Source organism: Apium graveolens, chromosome 11, assembly GCF_009905375.1.
Source record: "Apium graveolens cultivar Ventura chromosome 11, ASM990537v1, whole genome shotgun sequence".
Classification (NCBI taxonomy): domain Eukaryota; kingdom Viridiplantae; phylum Streptophyta; class Magnoliopsida; order Apiales; family Apiaceae; genus Apium; species Apium graveolens.
The window spans coordinates 70,660,427-70,672,887 of record NC_133657.1 but is presented as its reverse complement, the minus strand read 5'-3'; the positions used below and the strand labels follow the sequence as shown (position 1 = coordinate 70,672,887).

The following is a 12,461-nucleotide window of genomic DNA, read 5'->3' as shown; positions in this document are numbered from 1 at the left end:
GAGAACAACTCAAGAAAAATGTCTATATAGCAGCTTCTTATCTAATGAAGAACCAAAGAAGGTAGAAGAAGCTTTTTTGGATCCTGATTGGATTTTAGCTATGTAGGAGGAGCTAAACCAATTTGAAAGGAACAAAGTTTGGAAGCTGGTACCCAAGCCTAAAGGAAAGAATCCAATTGACACCAAATAGGTATTCAGAAACAAGATGGATGAAAATGGCATAGTGGTCAGGAACAAAGCAAGGTTGGTTGCAAATGGCTATTGTCAACAAGAAGGAATAGATTTTGATGAAACTTTTGCTCTTGTTGCAAGACTTGAAGCCATCAAAATTTTCTTAGACTATGCAGCCCATGCCAATTTCAAGGTCTATCAAATAGATGTCAAGAGTGCTTTTTCAAATGGAGATTTAGAGGAGGAAGTCTATGTCATTCAGCCTCCTGGTTTTGAAGACCCAAATTTCCCAAATCATGTCTACTATCTTTTGAAAGCACTTTATGGACTAAAGCAAGTACCTAGAGCCTGGTATGACACTTTATCAAAGTTTCTTTTGGAAAATCACTTCACAAGAGGTACTGTTGATAAAACTTTATTCTTTAGAAATGTTAATGGCTCTAGTATACTTGTTCAAATTTATGTAGATGATATTATATTTGGCTTTACAGGTGAAAAACTTTGCAAATTGTTTTTGCCAAATTGATGCAAAGTAAGTATAAAATGAGCAAGATGGGAGAACTAACTTACTTTCTTGGTTTACAAGTTAAGAAAGTTAGTGATGGAATATTCATTAGTCAAACTAAATACATTCATGATCTTTTAAAGAAGTTTGATCTAATGGATTGCACATCTGCAAAAACTCCCATGGCCACTGCAACGAAGCTTGAATTAAACATACCCGAAAAGTCTATGGATATTTCAAGTTATAGGGGCATGGTTGGTTCACTTCTATACTTAACAGCTAGTAGGCCAGATATAATGTTTGCTACTTGTCTTTGTGCTATATTTCAGGCTGATCCTAGAGAATCTCACCTGGTAGCTATTAAGAGAATTTTCAGATATCTCAAGGAACACCTAAACTTGGCATTTGGTACCCTAGAGATTTTGGTTTTGATCTAACTGATTTTTCAGATGCAGATTATACAGGTTGTAAAATAGACAGAAAAAGTACAACAGGATCCTGTCAATTTCTAGAAAACAAGCTTGTGTCCTAGTTCAGTAAAAAGCAAAATTCAGTTTCTACTTCTACAGATGAAGCTGAATATATTGCTGCTGGTAGTTGCTGTGCACAGATTTTATGGATGAAAAACCAATTATTGGACTATGGTCTACAAGTGGATAGGATTCCTATTTTCTGTGATAACACAGGTGCAATTTCCATCACTGAAAATCCAGTACAACATCCAAGAAAAAAGCACATAGACATCAAGTACCACTTCATAAGGGAACATGTGATGAATGGTACTGTGGAACTGCATTTTGTTCCAAGTGGAAAGCAGCTTACAGATATATTTACCAAACCACTTGATGAATCCACCTTTTCAAGGTTGGTAAGTGAATTAGGTATGCTTAATTTTTCTTGAATTATTTCACATATTTTTGCAAGTAGATATGTAGCCAGAAATTTAATTGATTTTTCTATTTTGGATTAAATTTTGGCTAAGTCAGAATTTTCATCCCGACGGATGATCATTATCCATCGAGTTTGATCATCCGTCGGAATACAATTTGTCAATAAAATCAATTATTTTTCTGGAATTTTTATAACTCGACGGATAACTGATTTATCCTCATACGTCGAATTGTCTCAATCCTAACCGTTAATTCCCTGAACATTATCCATCGAGTATACTTACAGCTTGTAAGCATGATACGACGGATAAGTGACGAAATTTTTACAGTTTATTTTTAAAACGGCTATTTTGGGCAATTTTTATTGGTTACTTTATTTAACTTTATTAATTTTTGTCAGTTTATTTCTGAGATAGTATTAAAGCAAATTCACTTTTATTCATTTATTTTATCATTCTCAAGATTCAATTGCTTTAATTTCTTTCTTCTCAAAAGCAAACTCTCTCTCTGCAAATTCTAAATCTCTAACAATGGCACCTGTAGTGAAAATCATGTCTTAAACCGGTTATAACTATGAGAAAAACAACTTCTCAACTTTGGTGAACAAGGAGATTCAACAGTCTGGTGACTATCACAAAATGATGGATTTTGTAAAGAACTGCAAACTCAACTATGCCATGCTGGAATCACCCACCATTTACTGTGAGGTTGTTGAAGATATATGGATAACTGCAGTGTATAACTTGACAGACAAGACCAACATATTCACTCTGAAAAGTAAGCAGTTTTGCATAAATAGTGATATTGGTAAAGCATGCTTCAAGATTTCTGATAATACTGTAACTGCTCCACACGCAGATACTGACATTGTTAATATGCTTAATTACATGGGCTATGCACTCACTACTTCTAAATTAAGTGAAATTAGGAGGTTACGTCTTAGGAAAGAATGGAGTTATCTGTGTGATGTAGTAACTAAGGTATTTTCTGGTAAAGTTAGTAACTTTGACTCTATAAACATCTTTATGCTTAACATGCTTTATATGTTAGTTACTGATAATTACTTTAATTTCAGTGATTTGATTTTATTTGAGTTAGGCTTTAAGTTAGGAGAGATCAATAAGAGAAGTAAAAGTGTCTATTATGCTAGATTCTTTATGATGCTTGCTAACCATCTTATTAAAGAAATTGTAATTGAGAACCCAACCAACAAGTTAAATTATTGGGTTCAAGAAAGAAGGATCATTGCAGATTTAAATAGAGCAAACCATCACAAGGAGGTTCCCTTATACTATTTTCCAGAAATGGAGGGAACTTAGGTAAGTGAGGTAATTTCTTCTGTCTCCAGTCTTCCAACCTCACAAATTTCTTTGCTTTCTAGTGTAGCTATGGCAACTGTGTCAATGACCCAACAGTTGCCTACCCAAACTACCATACCAACAAAAGTTCCTAAATCCAAAGCTAAGAAAGCCTCTTCTGATTTCTTTCAAAAGAAATCAGTTGTAAAATCCACTAAACCTAAAGAGGGGAGTGTGAAGTAGGGTAAGAAAGGTGAGGGACATGATGAACATCAAAGAAACCCTAAGGATAAGGCTGGTGAGAAGAGTGTACCCAGACCTAGCCACACCACAGTTTCCCAACAAACTGTGGTTGTTAATAATGATATTAGCTCATTACTGGTTTCATCCTCCCAAAAGGATGTTACCATTGAAACAAGCTCCCAACCAGGAGCACAGACCAAGTGGGGTATGGGCACTAGCTCACCACAAACTTATTCTAGAAAGAAAAGATCAAAAACCCTTAGGGATGCACCGGGCTCACACATTGTGCAAACTGGTGCAAAAGACCCAGTCACTGCACCTTCTTAAAGTCAGGTTGATGTGGCTCCAATAAATGTGGAGTCACATCCAAAATATCTCATAATTGAAGCACCTGATACACCAAATTCTCCCACACACTCATTGGATGTTGACATGATAAACACATCACTTCCAAATTCTCCATCTTTAACTCCCTTGGAGAAGCAAAATATCCATACAAGTGAGCATCATCTTCTAGATGATTTGTTGGCTCACTTGCCATTTCTTTCTGAGACTATTGAGACATCTGTGCCAATATTTTCATCAATCTGCATAGAGTCTACAATAGTCTCCACTCTAAACTTAACTATTTCTTCTATCCCGATGTATATTTATCATCCGTCGAGTAGTGATTGTATCCCGACGGATAAGCTTAACAGCAGTCATCCGTCGGATAGTCGAACTGCTAACCCGAAGGATATTCCTCATCCATCGGGTGTCTCTGCACAACTTCAAATTTCATAAATTCTTACAAGTCCAGAGGACTTAGTAGTAGTGCAATCACTCTTAGGACTGAGGGAAGGGAGTGATTTGAGTGAGAGTTTGGGTTGCTCCCAGGAAAAAAGAGAGGAAAAGAGCGATCTAATGCAGTCCATTTCTTCAAGACTGGCAAAAGTGAGTGAGAGGAGTCCCACCTTAGATGGTGAAGGTGAGGGTGTGAGGGTGGGAATCCAAGGTGAGACCTTGATGCAAGAAAAGAGAGATAATGAGAGAAATGCAGGTACAGGAGAAATAAGGGTGGATGTCTTTGCAAGTGAGTTAATGAATGTCCAGGATGCAGACAGGGAGGGACTATCTCAGCAAAGTCAAGTTGTTATAGATTCTACCTCCCTGGATGTTGAGGCATTTACTCACCCTGTTCCAGCATATCAACTTCTAGCTGGACAAGGCAATGACAATGCAGAAAGAATACTAAACATGGTGCACACCACACAGTCTATGCAAAGAGCAAAGGATGCAATCATAGCTCTGCCCTCTACAGCTGGTGATATTGACTATGAGACTGGTGGTTCAGAATATTTCTTTGGTGGTGAGGATGAGGAAAGTGAAGAAGAGCCATTGGACATAGGAGGAGAAGTAGGCCCTAGTTCCAGATCAGGCATGCCATCATGGGCCTTCTTCAAGAAATGTGATGAACATCATTTCAAGACCACACTCATCCAACTTATCAGTCAAACACAGTCTGCTCTTCAATCATCCACAAATGCTAGCACCAAGAAGCTTCTACAAGCACATCTTGCCTCTCTCCAACTACAGCAAATCCAAGGCTTCCAACACAATCAGGATATCATTTCTATTCAAACAGAGATCACTCAAGTGAAGAAGGATATAGTTGATAGATTAGATGCAAAACTTCCAGAAGCTACAATGCTTGATATCAAAAGACAATTAAGGAAGAACACTGATCTTTCCACCAAGGTGGATTCCTTGGAGAAAAGAATGACAATAATGGAAGCCTCTCTAACAGCTATACATCTATATCAGGCACAACAAACAGACTTGCTTCAAAGGTAGTGGCAGCACAAATCCCTTCTTCTACTTAACTTGCTGATAACAATAAGGGGGAGAAAGAAACTTCTTTTAAGGGGGAGAAAGCAAGATCAATTGTCTTATTCAGTCAAGGGGAATTAAGAAGTGAGGGGGAGCAAAAAGTACTAAACATATAAGTCAGTAAAGTGATTGTGCCAACAGTTGCTTTCACAAAGCCATCAGTGTTGAATAGCATTGATCTAATCCAAAGAGCACCTGAAAAGCTTTAGTTGCAATCAAATCCCAAGATGCTTGATGTTACAGCTCTAAAGAAGGAAATAAAAGAAAAACAGAGAAAAATAGATGCAGATATTCAACAAAAGTTTGGGCCAATTCAGAAGCCAGACAAAGTCTTCAATCATCATTCTAAAGTCATGAAAGAATGACATAAGTATGAACTATCTGGAAAGAGGTCAAACTTCCTGCATCAAATCTCCAAAGAAAGATCTCATCATGAAGGCCAAAAGGAACTACTCTAAGTTTTCAGAAAAGAATCATACGGATATAGTATTTGAAACACCTATGCCAGATGAGAAGAAGCTGCTCGCCAGGTCTATTGCATTCTACAAGGATCCAACTGATTTAACATTGAAAAGGAGAATTGCTAAAATTTACAAAAATGGTAAGGACATTTGTGTGGTGGTTGGACACCCACTATTTGTGGAAGCTAAGAAGGAAGAGAAAGAAAGAATCGGGCTAGAAAAGAAGCAAGCTGCTTTGGATGCTAAGAAGCAAAAGTAAAAAAAAGAACAATCTGCTATCTTGTCCAAGCTTCAAGTTGTAAAAACCACAATAGAACTTCCTGTACAACCAACTGTAATTACTGAACCTAAGGATCTGAAAATGCAAGAAGAATCACAGCAGAAAAGAAGATTTGGATACAAACTCCATTCCAAAAGGAAAGTGAAATTTAATAATGAGGGATTGGAAGACTAATTTCCCAAAAAGCCTACAACTACAACCCAGACATCAAAACCCTCAGTGGTATTTGAAGAATTCAAAGTGGTTGTTCCAACAAGAAATATTCATAGAGAACCAATTGTTCTTAAGGATGAGCCTGTAGACTGGGATAGTTTACCAATTCCTGAGCTAAATTTACCCATCTTGAAGACAAAGAAGACAAAGACTACAACTAGCAAGAAAGTGAAGCCTGTATCTCTCAAATCCAAAGCTCTAACGAAATCCTAACCCACAATCAACAAGAGAGATCTCATGTACATTTGTGATATTAAGGAATTTTCAGACTTGAATCTCTACTTGGATGAACTGGAAGAAGTAAGAGGAATTGATACTTACAGAAATCTTCCTGAAAGACTGGTTTTTAAATACAAGGGAGGGAAAAAGATGATATGGCCTCTTCACAGGATTCTCCAAGAAAGCCAATCTGTTCTGATTAAAGTCTACTCATCCTTCAAAAAGAACTTTGGATACAATGTGACTGCAAGAAGAATAGTTCTAAGGAGTATTAGAGCCAAAGATGCACTTTCAAAAACTCTATTTATTCCCTTTACAGGAAAAAGAGTGCATCCAAGGCCCTATTGGCTGATGGAATTCATGGATGACAAAGGTGTTAGAAGATTCTTCAGATTGGAGGACCAATTGAGTATCTCTAGTAATGAGACTCTTTTGGAAATGCGGGAAATGCTAAATCTCTCTGAAGTTGATGAACTTGAATTCCACAGACAACTTTAGAATCAAATTAAAGAAAACAACAAAAGGCTTGGGAAGAAATCCAGACAATCAAGTAAATAGATCTATTTGCTCAGACTAGAGGATCATCTTGATAACAATTGTGAGCAATTTCTTTCTGTACTTTGCACTATTCAAATTTCAGCAATTTGTAGCACTTATCAGTTTTATCTACTATTTTTCAATCTGTATCTTTAGAATGTTTTGTTATCATCAAGTTTCTCTTAATTTATTGCTATAATTCTAGTAGATATAAATTGGGGGAGATTGTTAGGAATATAATGTGTACTTGATGATAAGCCAAACAAAACAACTTAGTAGATTTAACTTAGTGTATTTTGTAACACCGATGAATGATCAATTATAGTCCCGATGGATGATTCAATATAGTCCCGATGGATGACTAATTGATATCCATCGGGTGAGTAGCTTATGTAACAATAAGTCATGTAGCACATTTCTGCAAACAACTTTGTGTAGATTCTGTAGTAGCTTATGAATCATGTAGACTACTGGTAGATATGCAGAATAGGTTGATCAAATATAAATATAAGATGTCTTGTAATTCTGCACAAATGAAATGGAGTCAAGTGATAAAATAGCTACCCGACGGATGATCAACAAAGCTACCCGACAGATGATCAACAAGGCTACCCAACGGATAACAAGCATGTTCCTGACGGATGATCAATTCAAAAATCTGTTGACAGTAACAACACAGTCATATGCGTTGGGTATTTGCAAAAGGAATGTAGTAGCCTGTTTAGCAGGAAAATTAGAACAAAGAAGCATTACCATTTACATGCAAGTTATGTAGATTTTCAAAGATGCTGGAATAGAGTAGTGAAGCAACATGAAATTAGACTTGATAGGTTTTATTTTATTACCCTATCTTATTATCATGTAAACTTGGTGATATATAAACCAAGTGTAGCTAGTAGAACAAACTAACCAAGCAAACACATTCTTAGCAGAGAAACATTTGTAAGCTGTATTATGTAGAATTTCTGTGTAGTTTGTTTGTTCACTTGTAAAGCAGCTGTGAGCTATTCAAGCTTCACAGGGTTCTCTTGATATATATCTATATATATATCTCTGGTGGATACATTCAAATCCACCAGAAAGTTTTAAAGACCTAAGTTTTTATTACCTTATGTTTGATTTACTTAACTCTGTATTCCGCACTTTGCAAATCAAATAGTTAGATATAAATTGAGTTAGAACCATTTTCATAAATCTCAAAAAGTAGCCAAAATTACATTCAACCCCCCTTCTGTAATTCTTGTTGTATTGTTAGGGAATAACACTTATCACCATACAAATAGTGTCTCCATATCTTCAATGCAAAAATGACGGCTGCAAGCTCTAAGTCATGTGTCGGATAATTCACCTCATGAGGCTTTAATTGTCTTGAAGCGTAGGCAATCACATTTCCATGTTGCATCAATACACAACCAAGTCCCTTCTTCGAAGCATCACTATAAATCACATAGCCTCCCAATCCTGATGGTAGTGTTAATACTGGTGATGTCACAAGTTTCTTCTTCAATTCTTGAAAACTAGTCTCATACTCATCGGTCCATGTGAATTTGTTGCTTTTTCGAGTCAACTATGTCAATGTAATCGCAATTATCGAAAAGCCTTCTACAAATCGGCGATAGTAGCCCGTGAGTCCCAAGAAACTCCTCACTTTCGTCGCAGTGCTAGGTCTTGGCCAATTGGTAATAGCCTCAACCTTGGCTGGATCCACCTTGATTCCATCTGCTGATACAATATGTCCCAAAAATGTGACTTGATCAAGCCAAAATTCACACTTCTTGTATTTTGCATATAATTTGTTATTCCGTAGTGTTTCCGACACAACTCGAAGATGCTCATCATGTTCCTCCATTGACTTTGAATACACCAATATATCATCAATAAACACAATCACAAACTTGTCCAGAAAATCCTTGAATACCCTGTTCATTAGGTCCATAAAAACTGCAGGTGCATTTGTCAATCCAAAAGACATAACAAGAAACTCGTAGTGTCCGTAACGAGTCTTGAATGTTATCTTCGGAATATCACTTGCCTTCACACTTAGTTGATGGTAACCTGACCGTAGATCAATCTTCGAAAAGTATTTTGCTCCTTGAAGCTGATCAAATAAGTCATCGATCCTCGGTAATGGATATCTATTCTTCACCGTGATTCGGTTCAACTCTCGATAAACAATACAGAGTCTCATCGAACCATCCTTCTTCTTCATAAATAGAACTGGTGCTCTCTAAGGCGAAACACCGGGTCTAATAAAACCCTTATCAAGTAACTCCTCTAGCTGTTATTTCAGCTCTTGTAGCTCTAACGGAGTCATTCTTTAAGGTGCCTTGGAAATAGGTTGTGCATCTGGTAACAAATTGATAGAAAATTCTATCTCTCTTTCGGGCGGAAGACCCTCCAAATCTTTGGGAAATACATATGAAAACTCACGAACAACAAGAACATCTTCTAACTTTGGCTGCACCTTGGACGTGTCAATCACATGAGCCAAAAATACTTCACTTCCATGAGCAATCATCTTCTTAGCCTTGATGGCCGAACTGAATTTTCCACAACCACTAGGCTTAGAACCCTGAAACACGAACTCGGGCGAATTAGAATCGCCAAAAAATATTCTTTTTCCTGGACAATCAATTGTAGCTTTGTGTCGCTCCAGCCAATCCATCCCCAGTATGATATCAAAGTCCCTCATCTGAATAGGTAAGAGATCTACAAGTAGTTCTCTATCGTCTACTCTAACTACACAATCAAGATACTGAGAATTCACAAGTATAGTTACACCCATAGGAGTGCCAACAGAAAAATCAGATATAAGTGCAGTGGATGCAATGTCTAAGTGTTTAGCATAAGATGTAGAGACAAATGAATGTGTAGCTCCAGTGTCAAATAAGATTATAGCATTTCCATAACTGACAGAAAGTGATCCTGAAATGGTACCTGAAGTACTTGCAGCATCTTTTACAGCGATGGAAAACACACGACCGGAAGTCTTCTGTTTGCTTTTCTCTCCCTGATCCTTATGATCCTAAGGCTTCTTTGGTGGCATGTGACAGTCTCGAATAGTGTGACCCTTCTTCCCATAATTGAAGCATGCTTTAGTAGCCCAATGGCAAGTGCTTCCTCCATGCATCTTTCCATAATGCTCACATTTAGATGCTTCCTTATTTCAAGTTTGGTTGAAAGACCTCTTTTGCTCATTTCCTTAATTTCCATTCTTTTGCTGAAAATTCCGAGTATTATACCTCTGATCATTTGGTTTGAATCCACCTGAAGACCCATCATTTTTCTGAAATCCATGTCGACGATCGAAAAATTCCTCTTCCCTTTTTCTTTTCTGATTTTGCATGTCTCGTTTCTTGAGAAAGTCAGCGTGATGAAGCTCTTGATCTTTGGCGCTGTCAACCAAGGTATCCATGAATGTATAGTGGTTAGAGATGATATGGTTGCGGATGGAATTCTTCAATTCCCACTTAAACTTCATGATTTTATCCACTTCTGACCCAGCCACAGATCTCGCATAACTAGCTAACCTCTGAAATCTGACTTGAAAGTTTGCCACCGACTCATCATCTCTCTGAGTAATACTCTGATACTCCCTTACATATTCCTCACGTATGCTGGCTGGAAAGTACCTCTGGTCAAACTGAGTTTTGAATACCTTCTAAGTAAGAGTATTTTCATAGCCAGGTGCATGCGAGGCTACCACAGACTTCCACCAAGTATTAGCACCCTCCTCAAGATGATAAGTAGCAAATCGAGCCTTTTCCACCTCTGAACACTCCAAGACCCTGAAAATTTTCTCCATGTGATCTATCCAAGCTTCAGCATCCATGGGAGTCTTGGCCTCCTTAAAACAATTGGGTCTTTGCTTTATAAAACGATCAAACATAGTTTGACCATCTCGATCTTGCCCGTTAGCAGTAGGATTCTGTCCACGTTGAACTTCCCGCAACATCTCCATTAAAGTACTCCTATCCATAACAATCTGCTGATTATCATTCCCCCAGTATTTCGACTACTGCTACCTCTTGCCCACCTGCACAAAATTTTATGAGTGTACAAACACATATATCACAAAATCATATCCAAAATCTTAAATCTACCCGTATGAAGTCAACCCAAAACTCACAGGTCAAATCCTAAAGGACAGTCTACAGAAACTATAACCTAAGCTCTAATACCAACGTTGTAACACCCCACTTAAACAAGTAGAGGCTACACAAGCTAAGCCGTATTTATTAATGGAAGTAAAAACAATCTAAACATAATTTATTAAGCTAACAAAAGTTCAAAAGATCCAAAATAAAGTTCTCTAACAAGATCCAAAATAATATGGAATAAAACATGTCTTTGACTTTATTTTCAACTAGATAAACAAGCTAAAATCTGGGCAGCACTCATCACACCCCCGCTTTACCCCCGACTACCTGTGGAAAGAAATAAATATGAGTGAGCCAAATGCCCAGTACGAATATATCATTAAAAGGTAAAGAAAAAGAATATATTTGATTTTAACAATTAGCCAAGAAGATGAGTAATATGACAATAATTATTTAGAATCAAGGAACAAACTAATCCAAACAAAATCAAAGAAATGGCTGAGAACAAGTAAGGTGGGTACTAATAAGGGCATCTTATAAAACCTCTGCTCGCTAGTAAACACCAAGCAAAGCACAGTGCAAACAGTTCCTTCACCGGTTATCCACAAGAAGGATAAAATGAAATGTATAAAACATTTCCCAAACAAACAAAATGATCATGATCTTAATCATGTCTCATACCCCAGAGACATGCTCGTATACTCACAGCACTGATACGAGTTAGTGCCGAGAGCACCAAAGACTGCAAAAACTCAGTGTGTCTCGTCTGTGATTTACCCACACAGATAAGTTTAAGAGCCCATAACAAATGATTACAAAGTGTTGCCAACAATATTGAAAATAAAAGTTGCATGTGACAAATCAAGTATACTGATAGGCAACATAAATCAAAAGTGGTTAAGTAACTACAGGATCAAAGATGGCTGAGCAAAAATTAACAAGTGTACATATACAAGATGTACAACTTAATAAAATAAAATATGATAAGATAAATATGATAAGACAATAAGTACAGAGGAAGAAAATATATTTTAAATGGAGATAAATGGAGGATACTCGTACCTCGAATGAGTCTAAAATATTCAATAATGCTCAAACAACTAGCTCCAAATAAACCTCCAAATTAATCTATAATATCAACATAAATATAATTTATAAATTCCAAACTCTACACTAAAAAGTAAAGCTAACAAAATTATAATATTTTATACAGCTACCACAACTAATATAGATGATCACCAAATAATCTGAATAATTTACAAGCTGGTTTATAAAATATAAAATATATTTTATTAATTTATAAAAGGTAATGTATAAATATTTAAGTATATAAATTCATAAAAGTAAACAAATATAAATTATACATTAATTTAACATATTAAATTGTAACAAAAATTTAAGAAAATGATAAAAATAAATATAGCATTTATGCTCTCTGTTTAGCAACACATACTAACAAGATTTATCAAATCCACCTCTGGCACATTAATACTACACACTACTTACAAAATTTAAATTATTATGGCCAAGTATTAGATACTATAATTAATAACATATTGGTTATAAAAAAATAATGAGACTAAAGTTTCAAATATATTATGCATGGGGAAAATATAATAATGTAATATGATTAACAAATGTAAACAATTTATAATTTTAGATAAATAAACAACCA

The 12,461-nt window shown here is 36.3% G+C and overlaps 2 protein-coding genes across 2 annotated transcripts; both read right to left on the bottom strand.

Moving 5' to 3' along the window:
- Positions 1 to 8,253: 8,253 nt before the first annotated feature.
- On the bottom strand, positions 8,254 to 8,613 carry LOC141695589 (putative mitochondrial protein AtMg00860). Its single transcript, XM_074499826.1, has one exon. The coding sequence runs from the start codon at positions 8,611 to 8,613 to the stop codon at positions 8,254 to 8,256; it is 360 nt and encodes a 119-aa protein (XP_074355927.1).
- Positions 8,614 to 9,003: 390 nt separating this feature from the next.
- LOC141695588 (uncharacterized) lies at positions 9,004 to 10,665 on the bottom strand. Its single transcript, XM_074499825.1, has 3 exons — positions 10,390 to 10,665; positions 9,929 to 10,329; positions 9,004 to 9,595 (listed from the first exon to the last, which is right to left on the bottom strand). Exons 1-3 carry the CDS (start codon positions 10,663 to 10,665, stop codon positions 9,004 to 9,006), a joined length of 1,269 nt encoding a protein of 422 aa, XP_074355926.1.
- Between the last annotated feature and the right edge of the window lie 1,796 nt (positions 10,666 to 12,461).